This window comes from Crocodylus siamensis, chromosome 1 (assembly GCF_052110815.1).
Source record: "Crocodylus siamensis isolate JL-2025a chromosome 1, ASM5211081v1, whole genome shotgun sequence".
Lineage (NCBI taxonomy): Eukaryota > Metazoa > Chordata > Crocodylia > Crocodylidae > Crocodylus > Crocodylus siamensis.
The window spans coordinates 254,494,927-254,520,755 of record NC_143395.1 but is presented as its reverse complement, the minus strand read 5'-3'; the positions used below and the strand labels follow the sequence as shown (position 1 = coordinate 254,520,755).

General features: G+C 43.3%; 3 protein-coding genes across 9 annotated transcripts in view; 1 reads left to right on the top strand and 2 right to left on the bottom strand.

Annotated features, from left to right (window-relative positions):
• TTC3 (tetratricopeptide repeat domain 3) overlaps positions 1–2,827 on the bottom strand; it is an 88,764-nt gene extending 85,937 nt beyond the window's left edge. For 2 of the 6 annotated variants that reach the window (XM_090060553.1, XM_090060560.1), the window contains exon 1: positions 2,653–2,806. The gene's annotated coding sequence lies outside the window, so the exon portion shown is untranslated. Of the gene's footprint in view, positions 1–2,652 lie in introns of all 6 variants that reach the window. The other 4 variants (XM_090060609.1, XM_090060576.1, XM_090060566.1 and 1 more) reach the window with 4 other exon arrangements.
• Positions 2,828–2,960: 133 nt separating this feature from the next.
• On the top strand, positions 2,961–7,504 carry PIGP (phosphatidylinositol glycan anchor biosynthesis class P). Of its 2 annotated transcripts, none has more exons than XM_090060667.1 (4): positions 2,961–3,486; positions 5,676–5,748; positions 6,270–6,388; positions 7,341–7,504. In XM_090060667.1, the coding sequence occupies exons 1-4, from the start codon at positions 3,444–3,446 to the stop codon at positions 7,457–7,459; spliced, it is 354 nt and encodes a 117-aa protein (XP_089916793.1). In that variant the 5' UTR covers positions 2,961–3,443; the 3' UTR covers positions 7,460–7,504. The 2 variants fall into 2 exon arrangements, with proteins under 2 accessions (XP_089916793.1, XP_089916783.1); XM_090060657.1 differs by having other exon boundaries at positions 2,966–3,260.
• A 10,015-nt stretch (positions 7,505–17,519) lies between these two features.
• RIPPLY3 (ripply transcriptional repressor 3) lies at positions 17,520–24,561 on the bottom strand. The gene is made up of 3 exons (XM_090043422.1): positions 23,244–24,561; positions 22,260–22,329; positions 17,520–19,706 (listed from the first exon to the last, which is right to left on the bottom strand). The coding sequence occupies exons 1-3, from the start codon at positions 23,351–23,353 to the stop codon at positions 19,542–19,544; spliced, it is 345 nt and encodes a 114-aa protein (XP_089899548.1). The 5' UTR covers positions 23,354–24,561; the 3' UTR covers positions 17,520–19,541.
• Positions 24,562–25,829: the final 1,268 nt, after the last annotated feature.

The following is a 25,829-nucleotide window of genomic DNA, read 5'->3' as shown; positions in this document are numbered from 1 at the left end:
GCCCTACATGAACAATGCCTCCTTGAGATAGTTCCCTTTAGAGAGCTATTTATAGCTCCTCCGAGAGAGCTTCCTGTTCCATGTGCGGAAAAGAAGTGGCCTAGAGATAACAAAAACTACAGTATACCGTCAGGAATGACAACACTACTGAATGAAGTTCTAGCTTGTTCTAGTGCCAATAATATGGAAAGAAGTGCCTCTTGAAAGGTGTCTCAGTCTCAGTGTAGATTTCAGAACTGGTGTTGGCACTGGTGTGACAGCTCCTGGGTTGCTCTTGCCCCTTCTCTGCATTACCAGTACCTTGCTCTCATTGGTTGACATTGTGACACTTAAAAGATTTTTCTTGGCTTGAGTTCACCTTACAGATGAACATGTCACATGCTCTGAAATATACTCACACTTTGTATAGGTGTATTGCCTAACACCTAAGGCCAACAGCACAGGGTCCCTGTCCCAGGGTTAGCATCAATATTGCCTGTACCAAATGTTACTCTAGTCAGAACTGCAGACCCTAGTATCAGAGTCAAAACTACTGAGAGTTTTTTTGTTTAATTTCCTCCTTTCTAGCATAAGGTATAATGGCTGCTTGCCAGAGCACTTTTTAAAGATATCCTCCAAGCAAGAACCGTGGACACTGCTTCCTGTACCAGACTAAATATGACCTTCACAAACTACTCCGAGGGATGTGCATCATAAACCTCATGTCTCTCAAGCAGCAGACGGAGCACTTGGTAGAGAGGTACTTTTTTCTGAGGCAGAAAAAGATGTTTCCTGTGCCCACTGATAAGAGTAAAAAGGTCATCACAGGAAGGGTAAGTTAAATCCCATGGTTTACAGCCCATGACACAGGAACAGCTGGTCACCCTACTGGCCTTTTTTTCCCCCCCAGATGTTCCATAGCAATTTTTGAATGAGAATTTTAAAAGAGGTGAACAGCTGTTTCTTCATAAACATCAAGTTCTCAGCTCAATAAAAACAGAGACCCGTGAGATACAGCCAAGGTGTTCTGTTGCTAACACTGGCAGTAAAATGACCCTGAGAGAAGGTCAGATTGACTCTGCTACCTACAGTCTCACGAGAGAGCATGAGGTGATAAAGATGATGAAGCCACAACAATTCAAAAAATTCCAAACTCATTCATGTGAGGAGTTTGCAAACCAACAGTAGACGAGGCTACTTGAACAACATGATGCTCTGGTTCAGAAAAGATATGAATAGTTTCTCCCTCTCAAACCCCTCCTCTGTGGCCACTCCCCCTCTCTCCCCCACACCCCACCCCTCACCAGCTGGCCTCCCTCTCTCCCTATATTTTTCTCAGTTAGGCCTGGATCAGCAGGCTATAACACTTCCTGTTTAACAGAGCTGGTTTGGGATAAAGAATCCTTTTCAGGAATCCATAACCAATACAAAAAACCAGCATGGCTCACAGCAGCTTCTTCAAAAAACAGCATAATCTACTTTGCTCATCAAAATCTAGCAAAAGGCATTAAAAAAACCAAAACATTAAGGCAGAAAGTATTTCTCACTTAAACCCATCCTAGCACTAAGGTTGTTGGCTGTAATCGTGTTGGTCTAAGAACATAGGCAGACAAGGTTCTTTGGGCAGATGTGATCACTTTTATTTGACCAACTAAATAGCTGGAAAAACTACACTTAACCAGCTAGACAAGGTTCTTTGGCTGAATCTGATGTCTTTTATTAGATCAACTTAAACAGTTGGAAAAAAAAAAAACTTTTCTTAGCAAGCTTTTGAGTTTAAACCCTTTGTCAGGTAAACACCATTTTACCAGCTACAATTATCACCAGGTCAACATTCCCCCTCCCCGAACCACCCTCCTGTCTCCCATTGTCATTCACACCTATTGTCTCCCATTCACTCTGATCCTCCATGCCAGGCATCTGCATTTGCACAGACCTGCTATCTGCACATTGGCTTCTCTTCTAGCCAGGACAGCACACAAACTCCAGCATACTCTCCCATGTCTGAAGAAGGCTGCTTGTGCCCGACAGCTTGCACAAAACAATTTTGCAGGGTATTTAGTTGGTCTAATAAAAGATAATCACATCTACCCAAAGAAACTTGGCATCCTGGCACTCACCTTTTTGCAAGATTCTTAATCGTACTTTTTTTTTTGGGGGGGGGGGGGGGGGATGCCCTGCCCCTTCAGCAGCTGCCTCCACTAACCACAAACAGCTGCAGCCTGCAATCACTCCCACCACCAACTGCCCTTTAACCAGCACTATACACGCTGCATGCAAATCCCGGGGGAACTGTATAATCCAAACCGGCCACACAGGCGAAGCCACCCATCGCACCTTGAAAGCACCAGCCCCGCTCCTCAAATCGGGTTTGGAGAGGTTTAATGACTAGAAGTTTCCAACCAGCTTTCACGCCGAGGCCTGCGGAAGCACCCGAGACCCCAGGGCTTCGGAGCCTCCACCTGGCCCGAGCAGCCCCTACCTGCCCTCATCCACGTGGCAAATGGGCTCCCCCTCAGCCACGGGGCGTGGGGGCTGTAGCCAGACCCCACCTCGGCCCCGGCCCCAGCCCCGCGAGAGACCAACACCACATGGGGGGGAGAAGGGGGGAGGGGGAGGGAGAGAGAGAGAGGAAGGGAATAGCAACCCGCCACCCGCGCGACCCCTACTTACCGGCTCGAGGCCGAAGCTCCCAGCAGCCGCTGCACCGCCACTTCCAGCCAGCACCGCCGTGAGGGACGGGCCCCAACAGCGCAGCACAACAACTCCGCCCCACCAGCGGGGGCCCCTTCACGCCACCCTATTGACTGCCCGGCTTCTGACGTCAGGAACGTGAATCGTCATTCCTCTCAGCGCCCCCACGCTGCAGGGGGGCGGGGCCAGGCTGTGTTTCGCGCGCCTACGCAAAGGGCCAGCCGCTGTTGTTCGCGCGAGGTGGGGGGGAGGGGTTCGGTTCTCTCGCGCATGCGCAGGTGGCGGTCTCGCTTCGCGGTTCTTCTGTAGGACAGAGAACACAAGGCAGCGGCTGGGCGCTTATAGGCGGGGTATAACGGATAGGGGTGACGTACCCGATGTTACTAGCCGATTGGATGCGGAGCAGCGTCTGGGCAGCGGCCTTCCCCACCCTGCCTCCTCCGTGGGCTGGCTCTGTCCCGAGGTGGTGACGTCACTCACCCGCGCGGAGGCGAGCCGAGCCGCCATGGTGGAGAACTCGCCGTCGCCGCTGCCCGAGCGCGCGCTGTACGGCTTCGTGCTCTTCCTCGCCGCCCAGTTCGGCTTCAGTAGGTGCCGCGGGGAGGCGAGGGCGGGGCCCGGCCGGGCGGCCGGCGCTGGCCCCGCAGGGCCGGCGTTGCCGGGTGCACGATAATTATCCGGTTTGTCCGGTAATTGCAACCCTTGTACGATGTGCGCTCAATAATGGTAATAAGCGTGTTCAAAATGTCCGATCGTTTTTGAGGTAGAGGATGGATGCAGCAGATGCAAAACCCATGTTACTGTCAGGGAATCGTAAGTGACATTTGGGTTTACTGTCAGCACTTCCTTAGGACAGCTCACCTCACAATGAAGAAATGCTTCAACTTTTGACTCACTGCCAACTCTCAGTGATCAGTATGAAGTAAAGAAAAAGGCTTATTTGCATGCTTATTTGTATATTTTCAGCAAATACAGTCATTTACTATTTAGGACCTGGCAATGCTGCCCAGGGCAACCCCAAGCTTTGCTTGGCCGGGCCTAGTGCAAGCCCAGCTGGGTCTAGTCTGTGGCCCCTGTTTCAGCCACCTCTCCCTCCCTGTTCCTTCAGCCCAGAGGGAGGAGGGTCTCTGCCACTGCAATCCCTACTCACCCTGCCAGACTGCCTGTCTTAAGCCAGTCTGGGGTGCCCTGGTGCAGAGTGGTGCCTTGGACCTGCCTTTACACTTTACGCATGACCAGGACCTTGTTCTTCTGCTGCTGGGGTTTGCTTTTGGATAGGTCAGGCAAACCTGGGCCAGCACTGGGGAAGCCACATCTGGAGTCCTGCATCCAGTTTCAGGCCCCTGCTTCACAAAGTAGGTGGATACGTTGGAGAGAGTCCAGCAGAGGGCAACAAAAATGGGTCAGACTTCGGAGCGCAGGACTTCTGAGGAGAGGTTGAAGGAATTGGGCTTATTTAGTCTGGAGAAGAGAAGACTGAGGGAGATTTGATAGCAGCCTTCAACTACCTGAAGGGAGGTTTGAAAGGATGGAGCTAGACTGTTCTCAGTGGTGACAGGTGACGGAACAAGGAGCAACAGTCTCAAGTTTCAGCAAGGGACATTTAGGTTCGATATTAAGACAAACTTTCTCACAAGGAGGGTAGTAAAACATTGGAACAGGTTACCCAGAGAGGTGGTGGAAGCTCCATCCTTGGAGGTTTGTAAGACCTGGCTAGACGAAGCTTTGGCTGAGATGATCTATTTGGGGGTGGTCCTGCTGTGAGCAGGGGGGTTGGACTAGATGTTCTCTTGTCCCTTCCAGCCCTAATTTTCTATGATTCTATGAATCAAGCTGGTTGTCTTTTTTTTTTTTTTTTAGCTTTAAAGACTAATTTGGAGACCTGTGAGATGTTACTTGAGTAGTTATCTGTGATCCCTTTAGGGATGCTGCTGGAGTGTCATGCAAGGGTAGCACTCTTTGGTGCATGCACACGATTACCAAGATAAACCCAGTGACTTCATACAGTAATCCATACATTTAAAATCATTCTGCCTTGCTGTGGGCTTCCTGAGCTCTCTGCAGAAGAAGACTTGCTGTAGTTAAGAAAGGAGCAAAAGCTCAGCGTTGACATTTTCCAAGGGGTGCCTTGAGTCTAAATGGATGCAGGGGAGGGTGTCTTGAGTCTAAAAAAGGTTGAGAACTGATGGGCTACTTCATAGCATCTGCCAAAATAAACTGTTGCCTGCTTAGTCTCTGAGGTGCTGCCCTGCCTTCTACCAAGTTGTGTGCATGATACTGTTTGTGGGGTTGTCCTTCTCCCTGATATTTTGGACATGCTGGTTGGAAGCTAGCAAGACTTGAAAGGAATAGTCAGTTTTGTGGGTGATGAAACCGTTATTAAAGAGAGCAATCAGAGATGTATCCTCTGGCATCTCTGAACCAATGATGGTAGGTGCCAGGGATAGGATATCTATCATTCCAGACCGGGCCGGGCAAAACGCTGAATACCAAGTGGATCGCGACTCTGCCCACCTCCAGACCATACTGTTGCTGCCACAGGATCCTGGCCCGGGAGCAGCTCCCCATCCTGCCGCACACCCTGCCAGCACTACTGGAGCCAGTCTCCATGGAAACCCTGGTCCCACATTGTCACAGGCCCACAGCTGCTGGGGTCTTCATGGAAACAGGCCACAGCATGCTGGGAAATCCAGCCATCGGCTGGATCCACCATTTTGCCCACCCCTGCTCTAGACATACCTGTTTCAGCCTTAGATTTATCCCTCTAAAGCATCCACTCCTTTATCCATCAGAGGCAATATATGAGTCATTGGACTCATCCAGTATGGCACTTACGGTCTAGTAAGGCCTTATAGGAACAACTGCTGTAGAACAAGTTGTCATTTATTTGAGTGATTTATAATGACAGTACTGTAAGTGCTGACTTAGTATTTTGATCACAATGGTAAAGTTAACATTATTTCAGAATAAAAAAGAGTTCTAACTTCACTTTTTCTGCACAGTGCTATACCTTGTTTGGGCATATGTTCCTGAATCCTGGTTATTCTCATTGGGACTAACATACTGGCCTCAAAAGTAGGTTCAAATCATTTAGTTTATAAAACTGTCCTTGTATCAATATTATGAAAGTCTTTGAACCTTTTTTTCAAATAACAAAACTAGAAATGTACCAGTGCTATTTATGTAGCATAATAGGTCTTGCATTTCATCCAGTTTGAAAAAGAAGACTTACTATTGTTCCTCTGACAGACAACTGGAGTACTTTTGCAAAAAAAAAATCTTACACAAATAGTAATTTGCTTTGAAAAATTATCAGTGAGTTAAAGTGAATACATGGCTATTTCACTATGTTTTTAATGAAGTAATCTTGTGGTTTAAACCATGATTATTGCAGTTGTAATTGGCCACCAGTGGGTAGTAAGTAAATGAGACTGTGTGATCTTTTTGGTATGTTTAAAGTTCTCACTTAAGTTCTGAAAGCTCTTCTTGTTACACTTTTGCTTAATTTTTTTTTCTTTTTTTTTCCTGGAAATTATATTTTTTTATCCAACTTTTTTTTCCTGATTTATAGCTTTGAAATGCATCTTATTCTGCAGGTACTGGGCCATTGCTTTGCCGGTATACCTCCTCGTTACTATAGGAGTTGCTTATGTTCTACTTTTTGGTATTAACATGATGAGTACTGCTCCACTCAACTCAACACATACCATTACAGGTAATAATTTCCTGTCTCTTACCAAAACATTAAAAAAAACCCAAACTGTAAGCACGTTTGCCTGAAGTGTAATTTTTGGTGCATAAGATTTGCTCTTAAAAATACTTCTTATAAAATATGTAATGATTAAACTATATATAAAAAAAAATGTAGCAAGTAAAGTACTGTGTAACTTTTTTTGTTCTTCTCTAAGTTCGTTGTCTTAAACGGATGTCTTGCTCAAGCATTTGCTGTTCTCTTTTCTGTGAACTGTACTGTTCAACTGTCCAGTTTGGTCAGCTGAAAAATACAGGCCTGTCTTCAAACTTTCCCAGTCTTTCTCAGGATGCCAATACTTCTGTTTGTTAATGGAGCCCATTTTGGAGCAAGGCCACAATTATTTGCTTTAGCATGGGATTGCAATCTAAGGTGTCCCAGTAATATTTGACTCGCATTCTTTGGCTCCCGATACGTACCTGTAAAAGTATTATTTAAGGAATATTTCACTGATGTGACTTGAGCTCAGATTACAGTACAGTGGAAATAGAGAGGTGTAGGCTTTACATTAAAGATAATGACTAGAATAGTAGCTTGATCGCCTGCAGAGTCCTAAAGAAAATAAAATGGGCCAGCAGTACCAATCCACAGGCAGAATTTAACTCTGAGTCTTGAATCAAGTCTATGAACCTTGCTCTGCTAGTGGGAGTAGCATGTTAATTCCTCCTTTAGCTAAAATATTGTTGCCTGCAAACTACGTTCATTTTATTGAACTAGAAGGACATGGAATCTGAATTATCTGTAATTTTACTTCATTTATTAAATGTTGTGAAGTCCTGCATTATGATTTGGATGTACAGAAGTATTAACTTGACAAAGGGTTGGAGTTTCTAGTAACACTTACAGTATGTAAACACACAAAGTAGAAGATTACATAGCATCTGTGTTAATAGGGAAGTATCTAATTTTCCTGCAGATAACTATGCAAAAAATCAGCAACAGAAGAACTATCAAGAAGAAGCAATTCCTGCATTGAGGGATATTCCCATCAGCGAAGTAAACAGAATGTTTTTCCTTGAAAACAGAAGTAATTAAGCCAAAATGTATTTATTTATTTTTAATAAAGTATAACCACAATTATTTTTGAAAATGTTTGTAACTGGTCTGTATTAGGGGAGAGACTCTTTCAGAAACTAGTATATTCTTTTCTCATCCAAATAATATTTAAAAAAATACTAAGTTTGTACAGAAAGTGTACATCATCGCTGAATGCAGCAATTTTTTCAGTATAGTCTCTTTCTCCATCAGTGGCCTTTTACTGTTTGTGAGCATGGGTATGTACCCTGACATTGTAAAAATCCTGCAGTTGATGTGCAGCCACTGTCACAGAGCCTTCATCATTGCTGTCACCCTTATAATCTGACTTTAATTGTTCAGTCTGTACAAAGGATGGGGCTGCACAGTCCATTCAAACAGTGAGATTATGTTTTTGGCATACAAGCTGGTACATAGGTGAATATTATCACACAGAAACAGCACTTCAGAGATTTCTGTATTGGAACTAGCTCTTTGCATACGAGGTTTCAGTTTCTTTAGGATCTTTATCTCAGTTTTCTGTAGAGCACTTAGGAACAAAGCCAATAAGAACACCCTCCATGTCCATGGACAAAATTAGGCAGCATTATTTTCTGACTGACCTCATACAGTGCAGGCATTCATGTCCTTGTTCATGGCTTTTGGCTTCATAATAGCTCATCTCATAGGACTAATTCTGAAGCCCGAGCAATTTTCCATGTCAAGTATGTATTTACTGATTAAAACCTGTAAGAAAGAAAATATTTTGAAATCGAACCTTGATGTCTGGAATTGAGTGGTTACACTGGTTTGAATGGTACTTTTGATTTGGGACCGAGGTTTACTTCCTCCTCTATAGGTCCCCCTCCTTCCTCCCTTGTTTATAACCACGGATCCTGGTTTTCCTTCATTTAAAAAGCTGCAAATTCTCCCCCAAAATTTGTGATTAAAATGAAAAGCCCCTCACTTTCCCCTAGCCCTACTGGTGCCCCTCCCAGCCCTGTTGTTGCCCCTCACTCCCCCTTAGCCCTGTGGGCTCGTGCCTTTCACTCCCCCCTCCCTACCCCCCCAAGCCTCCCAGAGATGGCGCCCAGCTGCCAAGGCTACAGGGCCAGGGACCCGGGTCTACAGCCTCCTGTCCCCTGGCAGGATGTGGCAGCTGCTGCAGCAGAGCAGAACCTGGCTCCACCCCTAGCTGCCTGCCAGCCTGCTGTAGGCTTAGGCTGGGGATGGAGCTAGCTCCCCACTGCTGTGTGCGCTCCTGTGGGGGCAGTGGGGATCCGTGCCCCCCAGATCTGTGTGCAGGGCAGGGCAGGGGTGGGCATAGGCTGCCCACTGCGGGCTCCAGTTCCCACCTGCTGTCGTCCCTCAGCCCAGCAGGTGTAACCCAGAGCTTCAGGGCACAGAGAAGCCGTGTGGGGAAGCTGCTTGTTGCTGTGAGCTCTGTGCTGCCTTGGCAAGGCATCCCTTGCCCACATGGCAGCAGCAGGGGTGGTGGCAAGGGGTTGTGCCTCTCACTGCTACCACACAGGCAGGGAACACCTTGCCAGGGCAGCGCAGAGCTCATAGCAACAAGCAGCTTCCCCGTGTGGCTCCACTGTGTCCTGCAGTGCTGAGTCGCACCTGCTGGGCTGAGGTGGCCCTGGGGGAGGGCAACAGAGCAGGAAGGTGAGCCCACAGTGGGCAACCTGTGCCCACCCTGCACACAGATCGGGGGGGCATGGGTCTCCCCTGCCTGCCAGCAGTGCTACCTGTGTCCCCATCCTGTTGCCCAGTGGGGACCTGCTGTCACACATTGTAGCATGCACATGGCTCCCCCCTGCTTGACAGTCCTCCTCCCACTCCCCCCCAGCCTCTTACAGGCTGGAACTCTGCCAGCCTACCGAAAGCTCTTTGCAAAACTGCAAAATTCACAGGTTTCTCCATTTGAAATGAGAAAATCCACATTTTTCTTGGGTAATGGGGAAAATCCACATTTTCCTCCATTTTTCCATGGGAAATGGAAAACGCGGATCCTTGTTTATAACATTCTCATATAGTTTGTCAGTTAAAGATTATATGCTGTCCTGGGTATGCATGTATTTACTTTTTTTGTGAATTGTCATTTTTGAGATGTACTGAAATACTAATAATCAAGCATTAATTTTTCTGGAAAGAATTAGTTTTTAATTCATTCCAGAGCTATCTCATCTCATGCAGTTTCCAGTATTATTTTTTTTACATTTCTCTGATCTTTCTCTGTTTTTTAGGAAGCAATTTAGTTTTTAATTCTAATTTAACAACTAGTGAAGGCTACCTTTCTGTTATCATTTAATGTAAGGATTAACATAGTCCTTGGTTAAAGATACACAAATCCCTACAGGATAAGGAAAAGCTACTGAAAAATGCCCCCAAGACCTCAAAGCACACAAATTAAAGGACTGTAAATCTTGGACAAAGATTCTATCAGTGATGAATCTTCTGTTCTATTTGACTACTGATCTCACAATTATGGGAAAACTAACAAGAGCCTAAATGAACAGACAAACTGGGGCCATTTGTTATTTAAGTTAACTTGCAGACATGAAACTCAATCTTTACTTTCCAACTCCTACTGAGTGTCAGTGCTACAAAGGTACTCTACTGACCTTTATTTCAAAATGAGAATAATTATTGACATTTTGAAGGTTGCTTTCATGATTACTACATTATATAATATCAGCACTGTGTTTTTTCTTTTGTATTATATATTGTTACTGGACTGTAGCTAATATAGGTTGATAGGGCACTGTGGAGCTTTAGATTTAATCAGTTTGATTTAATGAGTTCCTTGTCCCTAAAGATACAACATCGTTTTTAGTTGTTAATACATTTAGAAGGCTGTATGCTGCTGTTAGCTCAGTGGGCACATGCTTCCAAAACAAAACCTGATCAGACTGAAGTATGTTGATGGTTTTTAACTCCTCTCCATACAAAACATACTAGTCAGAAGTCTTATTCAAAGATCTGGAATAAACAATGTAATCGGATACCCCAATCCCTCAAGAGATTGGCTTTATTGAAGCTGAATCTTAAATTTGACCTCATTTTCACCTTTTAGCCTGGTCTTATTTGTGGTATCTTGTCACCAACAAGTTTAGTAGTATTCAGTTGACAGAACTAAATTTGCATCTTTCTTGCTGAAGTAGACAAAGGGACTAGCCTTTAATGAATTTATGCTCATAACCTCTGCTTTTTTAATATACCAGCTTTACCTGAATCTGAGGCAAGTTCAAATTTAATACGATTCTTCTCCCTGATAATTAGATTATATAGTTGGCAAATGTATACATTGGTTATAATTTTCCATGTATAGAATCTAATTATTGGAGAATCTGCTTACTTTTTTACCTCTTCTTTCCCTCCACTCCTGTACGCCCACTGCTGCAGCAAGACAAGTAGCAGCAGGGGGGCAGGCAGTGGGGGAGTCAAAGTTCCCACTGCCACCTGCCCCCCCATGCTACCTGCTCTTTTTCCAGTGCCTGCACCCCCTGTCACCTGCCCCTCCCTGTGGTGTGTGTACCCCCACCCCTGTACTTTGCCACCTTGCACCTTCCTTCCCCACAGTACCTGTACTCCATGGTGCCTGCAACCCTACCACTTTCCCCTTCTCCTGCTTGATTTCCCCACCCCATGAAGTGCCTATCCCCAGATGTGCCTATCGCCTCCTCCACTTGCTGCTTGTCCCCTAGTTCTTGCTTACCCTTCATTGCAGCTCTGATTCTGGCCCCACTTTGGCCAGGGGGTTACAGAGCACATAGTGCCTCCAGTCCTGCCTGGCTAGGCAGCAACAGTTTTGATGGTGGTAGCTCTAGCACAGGGGTGGGCAAAATGCAGCCCATAGGCCAGATACAGCCCGCCAAGACATTCTATCTGGCCTGCAGGGCCCCTAAAAAAATTTAAAAATTAATATTAATCTGCCCTGGGCTGCCTGTCATGCGGCCCTCAATGGCTTGCCAAAACTCAGTAAGCGGCCCAAAATAATTGCCTGCCCCTGCTCTGGCACAAGCCCTGACCCTAGCCCCAGACTGGAGCTGAAGCTGCCACCACTGCCCACATATTGCACAGCTGGGTGAGAGCCAGAGCAACCATGTATTTCATGCTCTCAGCTAGAATGAGGCTGCAGCTTTGACAGAGGATAAGCAGAAGCAGAGGGGAGGTAGGTGGATATAGAGGGCAGTAATTCCAGCTTAAAACCTGAGGGCAGTGAAAAAGCATGGCGTCAGAGCCACCACAGTTACCTGCCTGGCCCCTTCCCCCCCCCCCAATTTGTACTCAAATCCAAGGTGAAGGGATTTTTCCCCTAGGTTGATTTGGGGGGGGGGGGGGCGGCTCATCTTGGATTCTACTAAATACAGTATCTTTTTTATAGCATCTATACTTTTTAAGTATGTTGATATGTATTATGTATTGTTTTGAAACTCTAGCAAAAGACATGTAAAGACAGCTTGGCATTCTGTCCTGCAAAATTCTACATATTTCTACCTCTTTACATTGTCACTGACGTCCTGCCACACTTTTAGCTTCTCTCATTTCTTGGAGTCTCAGAACAGCAGAGACTCCTTATGCCTGAAGAAGGGTGAGTGCACCTGAAAGCTTCCCAAGAACTTTTTCCAACTAATCAGTTGGTTTAATAAAAGATATTACCTCTACTCAAAGAACCTTGCCTGCCTACGTCAGACCAACACAGCCACAACCCACAAACTGGAAATCATAGAGCTTAAGGAAGCTTTAGAGGTGGCTAAAAAGGAGATTAGATTAGAGGCAGATGCAAAAGAGCATTGGAAACAAGGAGCGAAAGATTGGGAAGCTGCATTCCGTATGTTGCAAAGACAGCATATACAGGAGTTGTCAGAGTGTGCTGCTGTTGTTACACAGGAAATACTAGCATGGCATGATCTATGCGAGAGAAGGATTTCAGACTTGAAAAGCCAGCTTCAGATTTATGAAAAGTATGTGGCTGAATTAAAGGGGCAGCTGAGAGTATACAAGAGAGGGTATTGGGCCCGTGTGGTGCTGAGGAAGGAGACAGAAAGCAAGTAGGAAAGGATGGAACAGGATGATAAAACTTGTCAGGTAAGCTTCCCACCTCTCAGTGGAGTTTCTGCAGGAACCAATTTGCTTTTAAGAGAGCAAGGCATAATGAGCTCCCCTTCACGAGCTATGTAAGTAACTATGCTGTTTCCAACACTCAGCGCATCTACAAAAGACACTTACTGCGCAGTAGCCTAATAACACAGCACAATACTGGGCTGATCAAAAACTGTGTTAATATACTGTTGTGCCATGTTATTAGGCTACTGAGCAGTAAACATCACATTGAGGTTTTTTGCTTTCTTAGCCTCCCTCCTCCTGTGCTCCTGCAAAGGACAAAGCAGTTATTAAAAGTAACTTTGAAGGAAACTTCCACATTTCATTTTGTTAGTTCTTTAAACAGGCAGTTTTAGAACCTTAAAAAGTGAGTGTCTCAGCTCTAGACTTAGTTTGGTAGGTCAGGCACTGACATTAATACCAGTTACTACATCATAGAATTCATTGACACAAATCAGAAAACTGATGAGTCTGTTTCCTTCTTACTTGGACAAAAATGGTGAACTGAAATTTTGCCTGCATCAGGGAATCAGGCTGATGCCCACAATATACACTCTGGACTTGATTATTTTCCTGACTAGTTAAGACAAATGAGGTGAACACTAACAAAACAGTTCTCTGGGGTAAAGGATATTTTTGGCCTGCTATCATGACAAATGATTCCTCTCTAAATATATCACTATCTGGCCTTTGTTGAACAATGTGCATTTTTTACTGACACTTAGTTCATTTAACTACTCTGACCAAAGGCAAAGTCTGGTTTCTTTTAGTGATAATAGGATTTTGGCCAACAGTAACCAGAATAAACCTCCATATTTTCCCTTCTGTTTTTTTATTAGTTGTGCTGTAGAATAAGCAAAAAGATGTGGATTTGCTTAGTCTCGTTCTGGCAGTGTACTTAATGAAAATTGCCAAAGTATGCAATCATAGTTTGGTGCAATGCCATTTTATGTATCAGAGCATTTACTCTGTATGTCTAATATGTAATTTCACTGGTTACTGGTTAACCATTCAGACAGCCTTGCAATATTTAATGGTTAGAAATTAGAATTAATGTTGCTAGAGTGAAGATTAAAGAAACATGTTCTCCCTATCTGTTGCTAGTTTCGGCAAATCTCTTTTTCCCTCTTTCGGAATATCAGGTCTAAATTACAAGAAAACAAACTTTACTGTTCTTAGTTTTTAATTTAATTCAGATTGGAAAGTTAGGCAAGAATAGCCTTAACAACACTTAGTATCTTGGCATGGACACACTCCCTCTGGAGATATCTGTTCCAACTGTGCGAACTTAAAAGGCCTTAGTCCATACAAAACGAAGAAACAGATTTTCAAAAACACTTTCTGAACCAACTTTATCTGATTCTTTATAACTAAAATGAACTAAAATGTTAGATGATTCATAAAAATGGAAAAGGTGCTGATCAACTCGCCTTTCTACTGGCACCAGAAAAATACTCCAAACTTCTACAATTACTTTTGTTCAGTGAACAATTTAGAGAAATTCATTAAGGGATTGTCATTCATCTTTCCCCTTAGATGAATTGTAATGTGATACTTGGTAGAAAAAATACAATCAGTTGTTCAATTACTACTGAAATTCTGTGAATCATTGAATTGGAGCTAAAATTTAATGGATCTTAAATACAATTTAAAAACAGAATTATTCTATAAATCTAAATGTTTCAAGTCTTGTCTTCAAGTTACTAGCCTATTGATTAACTCATTGCAGGCATAGGGATACTTTATGACCTTCGTCCTACAAATGATGGATGATTCAAAGTTCATTCAAAATGTCCGGGTCAGAGCCCAGATGAATTAACGAACTAAACCTGAAAGCTAAAGGTGTGGTGAAATAAAAGAAATTCTATACTGTTTTTCCATTTGTACTCCTTTTTATTTTTAATAGGCTCGTAATAGATCACTTCATTGTGGTTCTTTAGCAGCTTTTAGAGCACTTGGAGCATTGCCACAAACTGAGTCTGATTTATGGTGATCAAGCCATATATAAATAGGTTCTGCTAAACATTAGAAAAAAGCTATCTTCCTGTTATAGGAAAGATGTTTTACAATGTAAGAAACAGAAGCCAGTTTCCTGAGTTTCTAAAATGGCAGTTAATGTTGCAGGTTACTATTATAAGTTTCATAGATTTCATAAACATTAGGGCTGGAAGGGACCTTGGAAGATCATCGAGTCCAGCCCCCTGCCCAAAGGGCAGGAAGTCAGCTGGGGTCATAGGATCCCAGCAAGATAAGCATTCAATTTGCTCTTGAAGGTGTTCAGTGTAGGTGCTTGAACCACCTCCAATGGCAGGCTCTTCCAGACCTTGGGAACTCAGACAGTAAAGAAATTCTTCCTTATGTCCAGCCTGAAACAGTCTTGCAGGAGTTTATAACCGTTCCACCTAGTCATCCCTTGGGGCGCTCTGGTGAACAAACTTTCCCCCAGATACTGGTGGTCACCCCTGATAAACTTATAGGGGGCCATCAGATCACTCCTGAGCCTGTGCTTTTCCAGGCTAAAGAGCCCCATGGCTCTCAGTCTGTCATCGTAAGGTCTGTTTTCCTGACCTCTGATCATGCGCGTGGCTCTCCTCTGGACTCTCTCAAGCTTCTCCACATCCTTTTTGAATTGTGAGGTTCAAAACTGGATGCACTACTCCAGCTGCGGCCTGACCAAGGCTGAATACAAGGGGAGAATGACATCTCAGGATTTGCTCGAGAAGCATCTATGGATGTAAGCCAGCATTTTGGTCGCTTTACTAGCTGCAGCATTGCACTGAAGGCTCATGTTCATCCTGTGGTCAGTGCTGACCTCCAAGTCTCTCTTTCATAGTGCTAGCCAGAGTAGCACTGCCAAGCCTATAAAGATGCTGCAGGTTTTTCCTCCCAAGGTGGAGAACCTTGCATTTTTCAGTGTTAAACACCATCAGGTTCTCATCTGCCCATTTGCTGAGCCTGTCCAGGTCAGCCTGGATCACCCGCCTGTCTTCAGGCTTTGCCCCAAAGTTTGGTGTCATCAGTGAACTTGGCCAGTCCACTTCTGACTCCAATGTCTACATCATTAATGAAGATGTTGAACAATATGGGTCCAAGGACAGAGCCTTGGGGGACCCCACTGGTCACAGGACACCATGACAATTGACTTCTGTCAGTTACCACATGCTGGGTCTGACCATGGAGCCAATTTCCCAGCCAGCGAATCGTGGTGGACCCAAGGCCACAATTGGCTAGTTTTGCCAAGAGGTGACCATGGAATACCAGATTGAAGGCTTTTTTGAAGTCAAGATATATGCCATCAATCTCTTCTCCCTTGTCCAGGTGATAGGTCATCTGGTCGTAAAAGGAAATGAGATTGGTCAAGCAAGACCTACCCGCAATGTTGGCATTGGCCAGTCCATTAAGGAACTTTTCCAAGACCTTCCCTGGGATAGAAGTCAGGATGATGGGCCTATAGTTTGCCGGATCCACTTTCCTCCCTTTCTTGAAAATAAGCACCACATTGGCCTTCTTCCAATCTTCGGACAGTTCACCAGTGCCAGGATTTCTTGAAGATCCATGCCAGAGGCTGGGCTATGATGCTCACCAGCTCCTTGAATACCCTGGGGTGTAGATTGTCAGGATCAGCTGACTTGAAGGTGTCCAGCCTCTCAAGGTGTTCACAAGGTCAGCATTGATGGAGGGCAAGGGACCTCCTTCACTCGGACCTCCCTGTCCCATAGTGGGCATAGGCCTCCCATGAGACTGATGAAAGACTGACACAAAGTACCCATTTAATAGGTTGGTTTTTTCCTGGGCATCAGTTGTCAGTTGTCCCATCTGGTTTAGCAGGGGTCTAATGTTGCCCTTCTTTTCCTCTGGCTCCCTACATATCTGAAAAAGGACTTTTTATTGTCCTTGATACTTGAAGCTAGTTAGAGATCAGTTGCAGCCTTGGCTTTCTGGGTTTGCTCCCTGCAGGACCAGACCAGTGCAGAATATTCCTCCTTATGTTATAGTTACTAAAGATGCAACTAATATTCTTTGAAAACCATTACATTTAATTTTCATGGTCATTCCTTCCATCTCATCTTTAAGCTGTTTTATCTTCTATATAAAAATACATATTGTGTTAATCCTGATTGCCCAAATGCAGTATAGAGAGTCTGGTTATACCTGGCATGTAGCCATCATGGCGACATGCCTATTTTTGTTCTAGTACTTCATAGATTTTGTAGACATTAGGGCTGGGAGGGACCTTGGGAGATCATTGAGTCCAGCCCCCTGCTTGGTCTACTTGAAGTTCCTATTCTTCATTTAAGACTCTAGTCAAATCACAGACCACCACCCCCTCCCCAAAAAAAACAAAACCAAAAAACCCACCACTGGCAGGATTCATACTGGATATCACCTGCCAAAAAGGCTTTTGTGGCCTCTTTTTCTTGCTAACCCTCATTTGTACACAGTTGCCCATTAGAAGAAATCTTTTCTGTGCATGCCTTTCTATTGGTAACCCTTTCAGTGTGACAGTGCAAACTAGCTGAAGCATTAAGTGAGACATTTCATAAGTGGTAACTGCTGGGTGTCTTTTCACTCAGCTAGTAAATGCCTATTTTTCAGTTTTCTTGATCATTATTGATAACAGTGCATTCTTATATCTTGACATATCACAACAGTTTAATTCAAAAGATATAAAAATCAAGCATAGTCATATTAAAAAGTAAATATTAGTGTTACACTTGATGAACATATGTTGAATTTATGTTAGTGTGTTTTCAATTCTATGTGTCCTCTCCTGCATTTTAGTCAGACTTGTATTAAGGTACAACGCCATATCATTAAAGGTTCTTCCCCAAATCTTTACATCCACGGGAGCTTTGTTGTTGTAAGGTGACTAGGCTCTCCATTTACAATGGCATGAATGAAGTTGGGATATGAATCTCAGTTTTTAACTAACTTTAATTTTCTTGCTTTTACAGGTCATATTTTAACACAATCCTAACATAATTAAGGTATGTGCGTAACAGCTGAAATAATAACTACTTTTCTGAATACTGTTTGAATCCTGTCTCATATTTCGTATATAAAGTTTCAGCCTAAAATTAACCAAACACCCAAAAAAAAAATTACAATGCAAAAGGCATTTTATCTAAGTTGAAAATGTGATGAGTATTACTGTCTTTAATGTACATTTTTATTTATATTTTATTTAATAATAAAAAACGTGAATGTGAATCTTATGTACAAAGTAGTTGCCTCACCCCTGAAAGTGCTCTACAGCCATAACCTAACATACATGCATGGCTGCAGAGGATTTGTAAAATAGTTGATTGTGCAGACAATTAACTCTCATCTAATCAGGTAACAAATTATGGTGCTCTGCTTTAAAGAACATTAGGGAACTTGTGAGCACCTATACATGTGCCTGATGCCAGCTCCAGTGTGAACTCTAATTAAAGTGCTCCCTGGGCTGCTACGCCTGGCTTCAACTGGTATGGAGCCCTTCACCTTGTGGCCCCTGCCAGTTACCGCAGCTGGGGTACTGCGGGGAGCTGGGGAGTTTGCCCCAGCCCAGCCCAGCCTCACACCTGTGTGAAAAATTAACTCTTGAGAAAACACATGTTCCTTAAGGCACTCTGAAGCAGACCACCCTACTCTGTTACCTGATTAGATGACTTTTTGCATAGTCAGCTATTTTAGAAGTACTCTGCATGTATGCACATCTGTTAGGTCCTGGCAATAGTGTGCTTGCAGGGGCCAGATCACATGAAATGGAATGTGTGGAGGGGCAGCTCGAGGCCCCCTCCAGCAAGACTGAGGGAACAGGGGGCTGCAAGTTGGGAGTACAGGGCACCACCAGGGCTGGGGTGGGGGCTGTGGTTTGGAAACGAAGGGCACTGGGAGGGAAAGGGACTGAGAGTCAGGAATGCAGGGCACTAGCAGGGACAAGGGGGATGCAGGTTGGGAGTGAGGGGCACCAGTTTATCCTGGGGGGGGATAACCCCTAGGTCCATATGTGGATTGTCTTTTCAATACTGTTTTCAATTGCAGAGAAAGATGCATGCCTGTGCTTTCCAAAGAATAGAGTTGTAAGGAGCTGTTCAAATCCACCAAACCATAGAGAAGTGTGAAATAAGATCTGAATTTTGCTGTTGTTAAAATCTTCTTTAATACCTCTCCCCTTCTCAGTTAGTTCATACATGTATTGCTCTTCTAGAGCTGGATCCCAGTCTATGCCTGTTTTGACAACAGATAAAGCACACTTATGCCTTCTGATTAGTATTTAAATTATATTTGATTATTCAGACTCTGTGATCCTTTCCTGATTGATGGCAGAACATTTTTCTCATTAGATGGGGAGAAAACTGGTGACATTTAACAGGCAGAATTCCAGATACTATGATGAAGCACTAGGTATGAGTTTCTCACTTCTCATCACCCATCAAAGTGCCAGCTTTGTGCTTGTCTGATTTGGGAGCTATTCTGAAATAGCTGTTTGAAAGTGGTTTGAGCTCATTCAGAAAAAGAGCATTCACACACACTGTTAATCAGAAACAGCCTTTCTGATCTAAATTCACATCCTACCTTAATTTCCCCATGAAAATAAGTCCTTAGGTAGGCTGTATTGGTGCATTTAGGTTTTTTTGTCTCCTAACCAGTCATGTATTTTCATCTTCACAGAAAGACAATATTTAGGAGTCTTTGTGCCAATCATAGCACAATGGTAACAATCTTATTCCAGCTGTCACTCCAATCAGAATCAGTTTGTTGACTATCACACAGAGCTCTAATATTTAAAGAACTAAAATGCTTTTAGAGTTTTGTTCTCTTGAATCTCCCAAAAAGAAATGGAACCATCTCTGATTATGGCCGATTGACTCAACTCATTTTTTTTTTTGGACAAGGCATCACAAAAACATCACATGAGCTTTTGATAATTTGTATGGTATATGCTGATAAGCATTTCAGAGGTCATTTTTGCATTTTGATTCATATGGGTTTCAGAAGCAAACTAATGTTAATGATAAAGTTTAATTCCTTCCTTGTCCTCCTCATCTTCGGAATCAGTATCATCATTGTAGAAGTGAATTGTGGCCTGCACTGGAAAACTTGACAGAACCTTCTCTCCAATGTTGTGTAGATACTTTCTGGATTTAGATTTGGGCAAGTAGAGTCTGCTAAAGAAATGTAATGCAAATTAAAAAACATGACAAAAATATATGAATTCTTCCAGACTAATTGACAAGTTTACATATTAAAAGCTAATTATTTTCCTTTTCTTTTTGAAAGAGTGAGTCCTCTGCATTCTTAAAGGCTTCTCCCTAAAAGTCACATATCACCAACAGCTAGCAGATACTTTTGATGCTAAAACTGAACACTTACTTATATTTACCTGTCTTTGGAGTCTGTCAAATATTGGGTCAGGCAGAGGTCTCTATTTGACAAAGTGCTGCTACTGAAGAAAGTTGAGCAAGTGTGATTTTTCTAGAACTGTGTAGAATGCATAGATGGATGAGAATCTGAGGGACACTGGTTTCTGATGTTGAGTACTTTGTCCAAGTGATACAGGAAGTCTGGCATCCTTTACTGGTGCAAAGTTAAGGTCATTGTATGTTGTCTGCTGGACAGAGCCGGTTTTAGTGACTTGGTGACTATTTTGGGTGGAGAGGCAGGACAAAGTATATACAGTTAGGTATTTTAACTGGTTATGTCCCCACTTTTGTAATTTTGTATTAGGCATGTTCAGCATGCAGCATTAATTCACTTCGTATTTTTGCATCAGTTAAATTAAGGGGTAAATAAAATCTGCCAGGGTAATATTTTTCAGATAACTTTCTACTTTTTGTGATTAGCATGCTGCTTCTGATGCTGCAGGGGTGGGCAATTATTTCAGCTGGAGGACTGCTTAACGAATTTTGGTGAGGTGTTAAGGGCCTCAAGGATAACCCTGCCCCTTGATGGGTGCCCTGCCCTTTGGTTGCCATTTGGAGACTGGAAGCCCCACCCACTAACCCTCAACCTTTGCCACCGGAAGTCCCTCTCCTTGTCCTGGAAGTGCTCCTTTTGGAAGTGGGGGGTGCCATCTTGAAACGAAAAAAAGGCATATACTAAAAAAAAAAATCAAACTTCTACTATAACTTATTTGTACAAAGAATGCTAGTCTGGCCTGCCATGTAATTTTGTGGGAGGAGAGGAGGGAGGACAAGAAAACATTTATTATTCCTGGAGGCAAGCACCTATAATAACTGGGGCAACCTGAATTCAAGACTCAACTCTACGTATAATGGGGAGATATGTCAGATTTAACTTCAATAACTTCATGTTGCCATACTAGCATTTCCAAGGAATAGCTGTTTTCTGACTAAGCCCTTACAAACAGGTGTTATTACTAAACACTAATCCATAGGATTTGATTAGAAAACTGTTCTGGATTATAAGAGGCTTCAAGCGGATTCTGCAAAAAACTAACTTTATACCAAATCTCCATTAGAGAATGTAAAGGTTATGCAATTAAAAACTCACGTCAGAGAATATAAAATGTACAGTTGCAGATGCATCCTTAGTTCATCCTTTTTGTATGAGTTACAATATAATCTGGAAGATATGTAATCATTGACTTTATTTCAAACAACACAATATGAGATTTCTGCACCTCCTTAGATATGTGTATTTTGGTGAGTTAGACTTCTTATTGTCTACAATGCCCAGGTTAGTTGTCTGTCTCTGCTTCTCCCATAAGAGTTTTTGCATTGTTTCTTATGCTATCTTTTCATATGGGAAAAAATTCTCACTCAGTCTACTTTGATTGTAAGTATGGGTTTTCAAATACTTTTGATTGATCCGACTCATCTTTTGCAGCCCCCTTAGACATAGTCTGCAGCCCATCAGGGATCTGTGAACCACAAGTTGACAACACTGGTTTAAAGTATTAAATTTGTTACCCTATGTGCTCTTCCTTCCCACTCCTGCTTTCCTCATGTAAATATTCAGAAGAGAAGATTCGTTTATTATGCTTTTGCAAAATACCTAGCACAGTATTATCATAATATATTGTTAAATATTGTATAACGTAGCATCTTGTAACATTTTTCTTTATCCTACTTTATTGTCAATGTTAAAATGGCCTTGTGTATCTTACTGATCTGTTATATACAATCTTCTGTTTGAAGTACTGTTAATTTACTGTGTGTTATTTCTTTCCAGCAAACAGTATATAGTTTCTTAGAAGCGATTCAGGCAGGTAGCCAGCTGGCTATAAATTTACCTACCCATATATGCCAAAAAAAATTCCAGTATTAATCTTCTGTGTTGTAAGTGTGTCTTGCTATAGTTTTAATTTGAATTACTTTCAGAATATGAGTATAAAACATGAGAAAATGGTACATATGCCTTCCAGATAGTAGCAAAACATGAATGTTACTTTGCATTGTAAGGAAAATAGAGCCTGAAGTTTCCAAAGATGGTATAGAGTACACAAGCACTACAATTGCTTAAACTTTCTCTTCAAACATGCACCATTCTCAATCAAATTAAACATTAAACCTTAATCCTGAGAAGTAATTTAACAAAAAATAAACAAAAAAATGCAAATCAAATCATGGTATAAAAATGAAAGCTTCTCGTGTTGTTGCCATAACACTGAGCTCTTTTTTAAAAAAAGCCTCCGAAATTCTATTAGTTTTGCTTTTTACACCAGAGTTCCTTCAATGATTATTTTTTCCAGACTTAACCTTACTGTTCCTTGACTTCTTGTCAGTTGAACATCCCTTGCTGTCAAAATCCAAGGTCTCCATAATGTAAGGCTGCTGAAAGGTTAATGAAAAGCACTCCCTTATCACTCTGTACTAACAGGTGTATTTCAGTGCAGTGACAGTAATTTTAAATACATGCTATTTCTAGCTTTGAAATACATGTGCCAAGACCAGAATTAAATTAAGTTGGTAAACATGATCTACACGGTAGATTTTTCTTTCCTTACAGTTTGGTCGTAGGGTTGCATTACAATGACATTGCCAGTTTTAAATCTAGTTAGATGAATAACCCTTAAGTGTGCTCAGATACTGCACTTTATGTTTGGCCATTGAATTATACTTTACTGTTCTATGATCACATTTACTTTTTAAACATTTTTCCACTTCATTCTTGCTGTATTCACAAGCAAATGTAACAGGGAACCTGACAGTACACAAAGTGCTAACAGATAAGACTAAATAAACTGGCAGTGGGCAAGGAATCAGTTACTCTATTATTGCCTGTACTTATAGCTGAATCAAAAAGTTCTAGCTTTATTTATTTTTTATTAGAAAAGTAAGAACATTTTCCAAACTGTGTTGCAACCTTCCATTCCAGAAACCACCATCACCCAAAGTTTAACTGTCTCCAGTGCTATATATAAAGCCTTTTCAGAAATAGGATAAGTTTCCAAAACGTATTTGAGGGCAAAGTGCATATGAAGTCTAAGCAACTTCGTTTTTAATAGTTAGAATTTGCTGTCTCCAAAAGAGACAGTGCTGATTTTTTGGTATAATTTAGCAGCTGGTATTATTTCAAAGAGTGTTAATCACTGATTTCTCCATGGATAGGTTTCTTCTGGAATGACTACATGCCTGCCTTTCTGCAAGTGCTACCTTAGCTCATTTTAGCTGAATAGTATTTCAGTTAGAGATTTAAAACAGCCAAGAAGGTGAGGAAGGATACCATCCTTTTCTCTGCATCTTACCTCTCTGATTGCTCTCTTAGATGGAGCAATTGCATCTGCATATCTCTGGAATAGTGACAGATGTGAGTGACTCTTGCCTGAAGTGAATGGTCAGAAGCTGCATTCTCCATAGTCCTTACCTGTCTGCAGTCTTGTGTACCAGTGTCTAACTAGCTGCTTGTCCTGGCATTTCAGATCCTCCTCTATCTTCACTCCCAAAGAGTACTTATCTAAAACAAACAAGACTTCAGGTAAAAAGGAGAAAGATGGCCTTAATGAGTTTTCCTTTGTCTACCCTAACTTTTTCAAAGATCTGCTGCTGTCACTGTTCTTTTGAAAGAATAACAGTTACAGTAGTTTGGAGAAATGGGGATCTCTTGTTTCCATTAGTTAGCACATTACATTGGAGATAACTTGGATTGTCTTTTTCCTTCTATAGTAACTTATCTTTCTACCCATTTTTGGTTCCTTGAGAAAGTCTGTGTAAATATAAATTTTATGCATGTTTAAAAAGTACATCTTTGACAAAACAAAATAGAAAAGTATCAGTCAAAAGTGGAATCTGGAAATAGCACAACTGTGACTTGACTTTAAGAAGATCTCTGCTTTCATATTATAAAACAATTTGTTCTAACTTCTCATTTCAAAAGAAAAAAAATACCAGAGTAAAGGGAGATGAGCTTATGTAAAATCTTGACTCAATGACTGCCCTAAAATGGGAAATGTTACTTTTTAGGTTGATCTCTTTGGTGTGTGAAAGTGAAACCTAGTGTCATCCAACAAAGCAAGATGGTAATGAATATCAGTGGTCTGTGGATCTTGTTGTTTCAAACTATATAATGCATGCCTTTAACTAATAGGGTTAGATAGAAATTCACCTATTCCAACTTTTCCTTCCCATTGTATCTCTTTGGGTTGCTCATTTCAAACAGCCTATTATATCTTACAAGAACTGATTTATTGCCTGATTGGCAGCTGTGATGGGGGTAGTCCTGAGGCCGATCACTATATTGGCCCATCTGTCACTTCTGCACTGCTCTGGTGCTGGCTTCTGTGCCCCTGTAGCTGCACCCCTCCAGTCCTAGGGCTCTCTGCACCCCTGTGTAGCTTTTGTCACCCTAGTGGCAGTAGTTCTGTATCTCAGTAGCTTGTATTTAAAATCACCAAGAGAGGGACTCAATGCCTGGATAAGAGTTGTGTGGACCTTTGAGAAAATACCTTTCTCCTGAAAGCATGTGAGAAGCAAGGGGTTTTTGGTGATACTTTTTATTGGATCAACTGTATACTTAGGAGTAGTTGTGCATTGATAAAGAGTTTCTTGGCCGATACCAATAGCCAATTATTAACCAGCCATATCAGCTGATACTGATCTGATAACCAATTTACAGGAATGCAGTTGGTCAGTGCGGAGAGCAGCGCCCTGCAGGTAAGTTTGTGGAGGGGAAGGAGTGGTGGGGGGGGCAGATTGAGGCCCCCATGGTGAGGGATTGGGGCAGGGGCTGGGGGTGCTGCCCAGCCAGGGCAGCGAACGGGAACCCAGGGGGCCAGGGCAGGGAGTGGGACGGAGCCATGAGTGGCTCACCAGGGGGTGTGGGGAAAGGGGGTGACTCTCCGCCGCTGCATGCACCCCCAGGGGAGGCATGTGCCCCTACCAGATTCGGGCAAGGAGCAGAGGCAGGCTGCCCTTTGTGGGCCAGGGGTAGCACCAGCCTCCTCCCAGTGGGGTGGGGCTGGGTTCGGAGCTGGTGGGTGTGAGGCAGGCTCAGCTTTGCAGGGCAAGCGGCAGTGGCACTGGGAGGGGTGGGTATGTGGGGGCTAACTTAAATTTTAGGGTAGCTATAGCCCCCTCAAGCCACTCCCAGCTCTGCCCCTGCTTAGGACACTGTGCTCTGCTGCCTTTTCTTTGGGAGGCCCCTGCTGTGAGGCAGGCAGGGGGAAGGTGTAGCCAGGATGGGGCTTCCAAGAGAAAGGTAGCAGAGTGAAGTGCCTTGAGCAGAGGCAGTGTTAGGGAGGGATTTGGGGGGCTATAGCCAGCTCAAAATTTTCCTTAGCCCCCTCCTGTAACCATTCTTTCTAGTACCACCATTGCGTGCCACATGCAGCTGAGCCTGCCCCACTTCCACCCACTCTGAGCCCAGCCCCTGGTCAGCCCCTACACGAGGAAGAGGCTGGTGCTACCCCTGGCCCCAAGCCCACAAGGGGCATGCACAAATCCAGGGGGGGAAAGTGCCCCCCCATGCCTCCTTGGGGGTGCATGTAGTGGCAGGGAACTACCCTCCCTCCACACATCCCCTGGGAGAGCAGCCCACTCCCTACCCTGGGCCTGGGGTCCCATTCACTTCTCTGGCTGGGTAGCCCCACCAAACCCAGTCCCTGCCCCACTCCATCCCGCACCATGGGGGCCTTGATCTGCCACCCCCCCTCCACAGACTTACCTGCAGAGCACTGCTCTCCACGCTGCCCGGCTGCATTCCTGGCCATATGCATGGCAGCTGCATGCATGCACATGGTGTCCAGGAACCCCAGCCAGAAGGCTCATTATATTTATCAGTGACATTATTGGTTACACCAGCCAAAAAAGCCATTAGCTGATAATGCTAGTTTTCC

Excerpts from the sequence above, each read along its gene's own strand:
- PIGP (XM_090060657.1), top strand. The coding sequence starts at position 3,179 with ATGGTGGAGAACTCGCCGTCGCCGCTGCCCGAGCGCGCGCTGTACGGC. Across the intron at positions 3,261-5,675 it reads CGCCGCCCAGTTCGGCTTCA|TGCTATACCTTGTTTGGGCA; the intron begins GTAGGTGCCGCG and ends TTTTCTGCACAG. Across the intron at positions 6,389-7,340 it reads CTCAACACATACCATTACAG|ATAACTATGCAAAAAATCAG; the intron begins GTAATAATTTCC and ends ATTTTCCTGCAG.
- RIPPLY3 (XM_090043422.1), bottom strand. The coding sequence starts at position 23,353 with ATGGAGAATGCAGCTTCTGACCATTCACTTCAGGCAAGAGTCACTCAC. Across the intron at positions 22,330-23,243 it reads CTAAGAGAGCAATCAGAGAG|CAGCCTTACATTATGGAGAC; the intron begins GTAAGATGCAGA and ends TTAACCTTTCAG. Across the intron at positions 19,707-22,259 it reads TGACAAGAAGTCAAGGAACA|TTTAGCAGACTCTACTTGCC; the intron begins GTAAGGTTAAGT and ends GCATTACATTTC.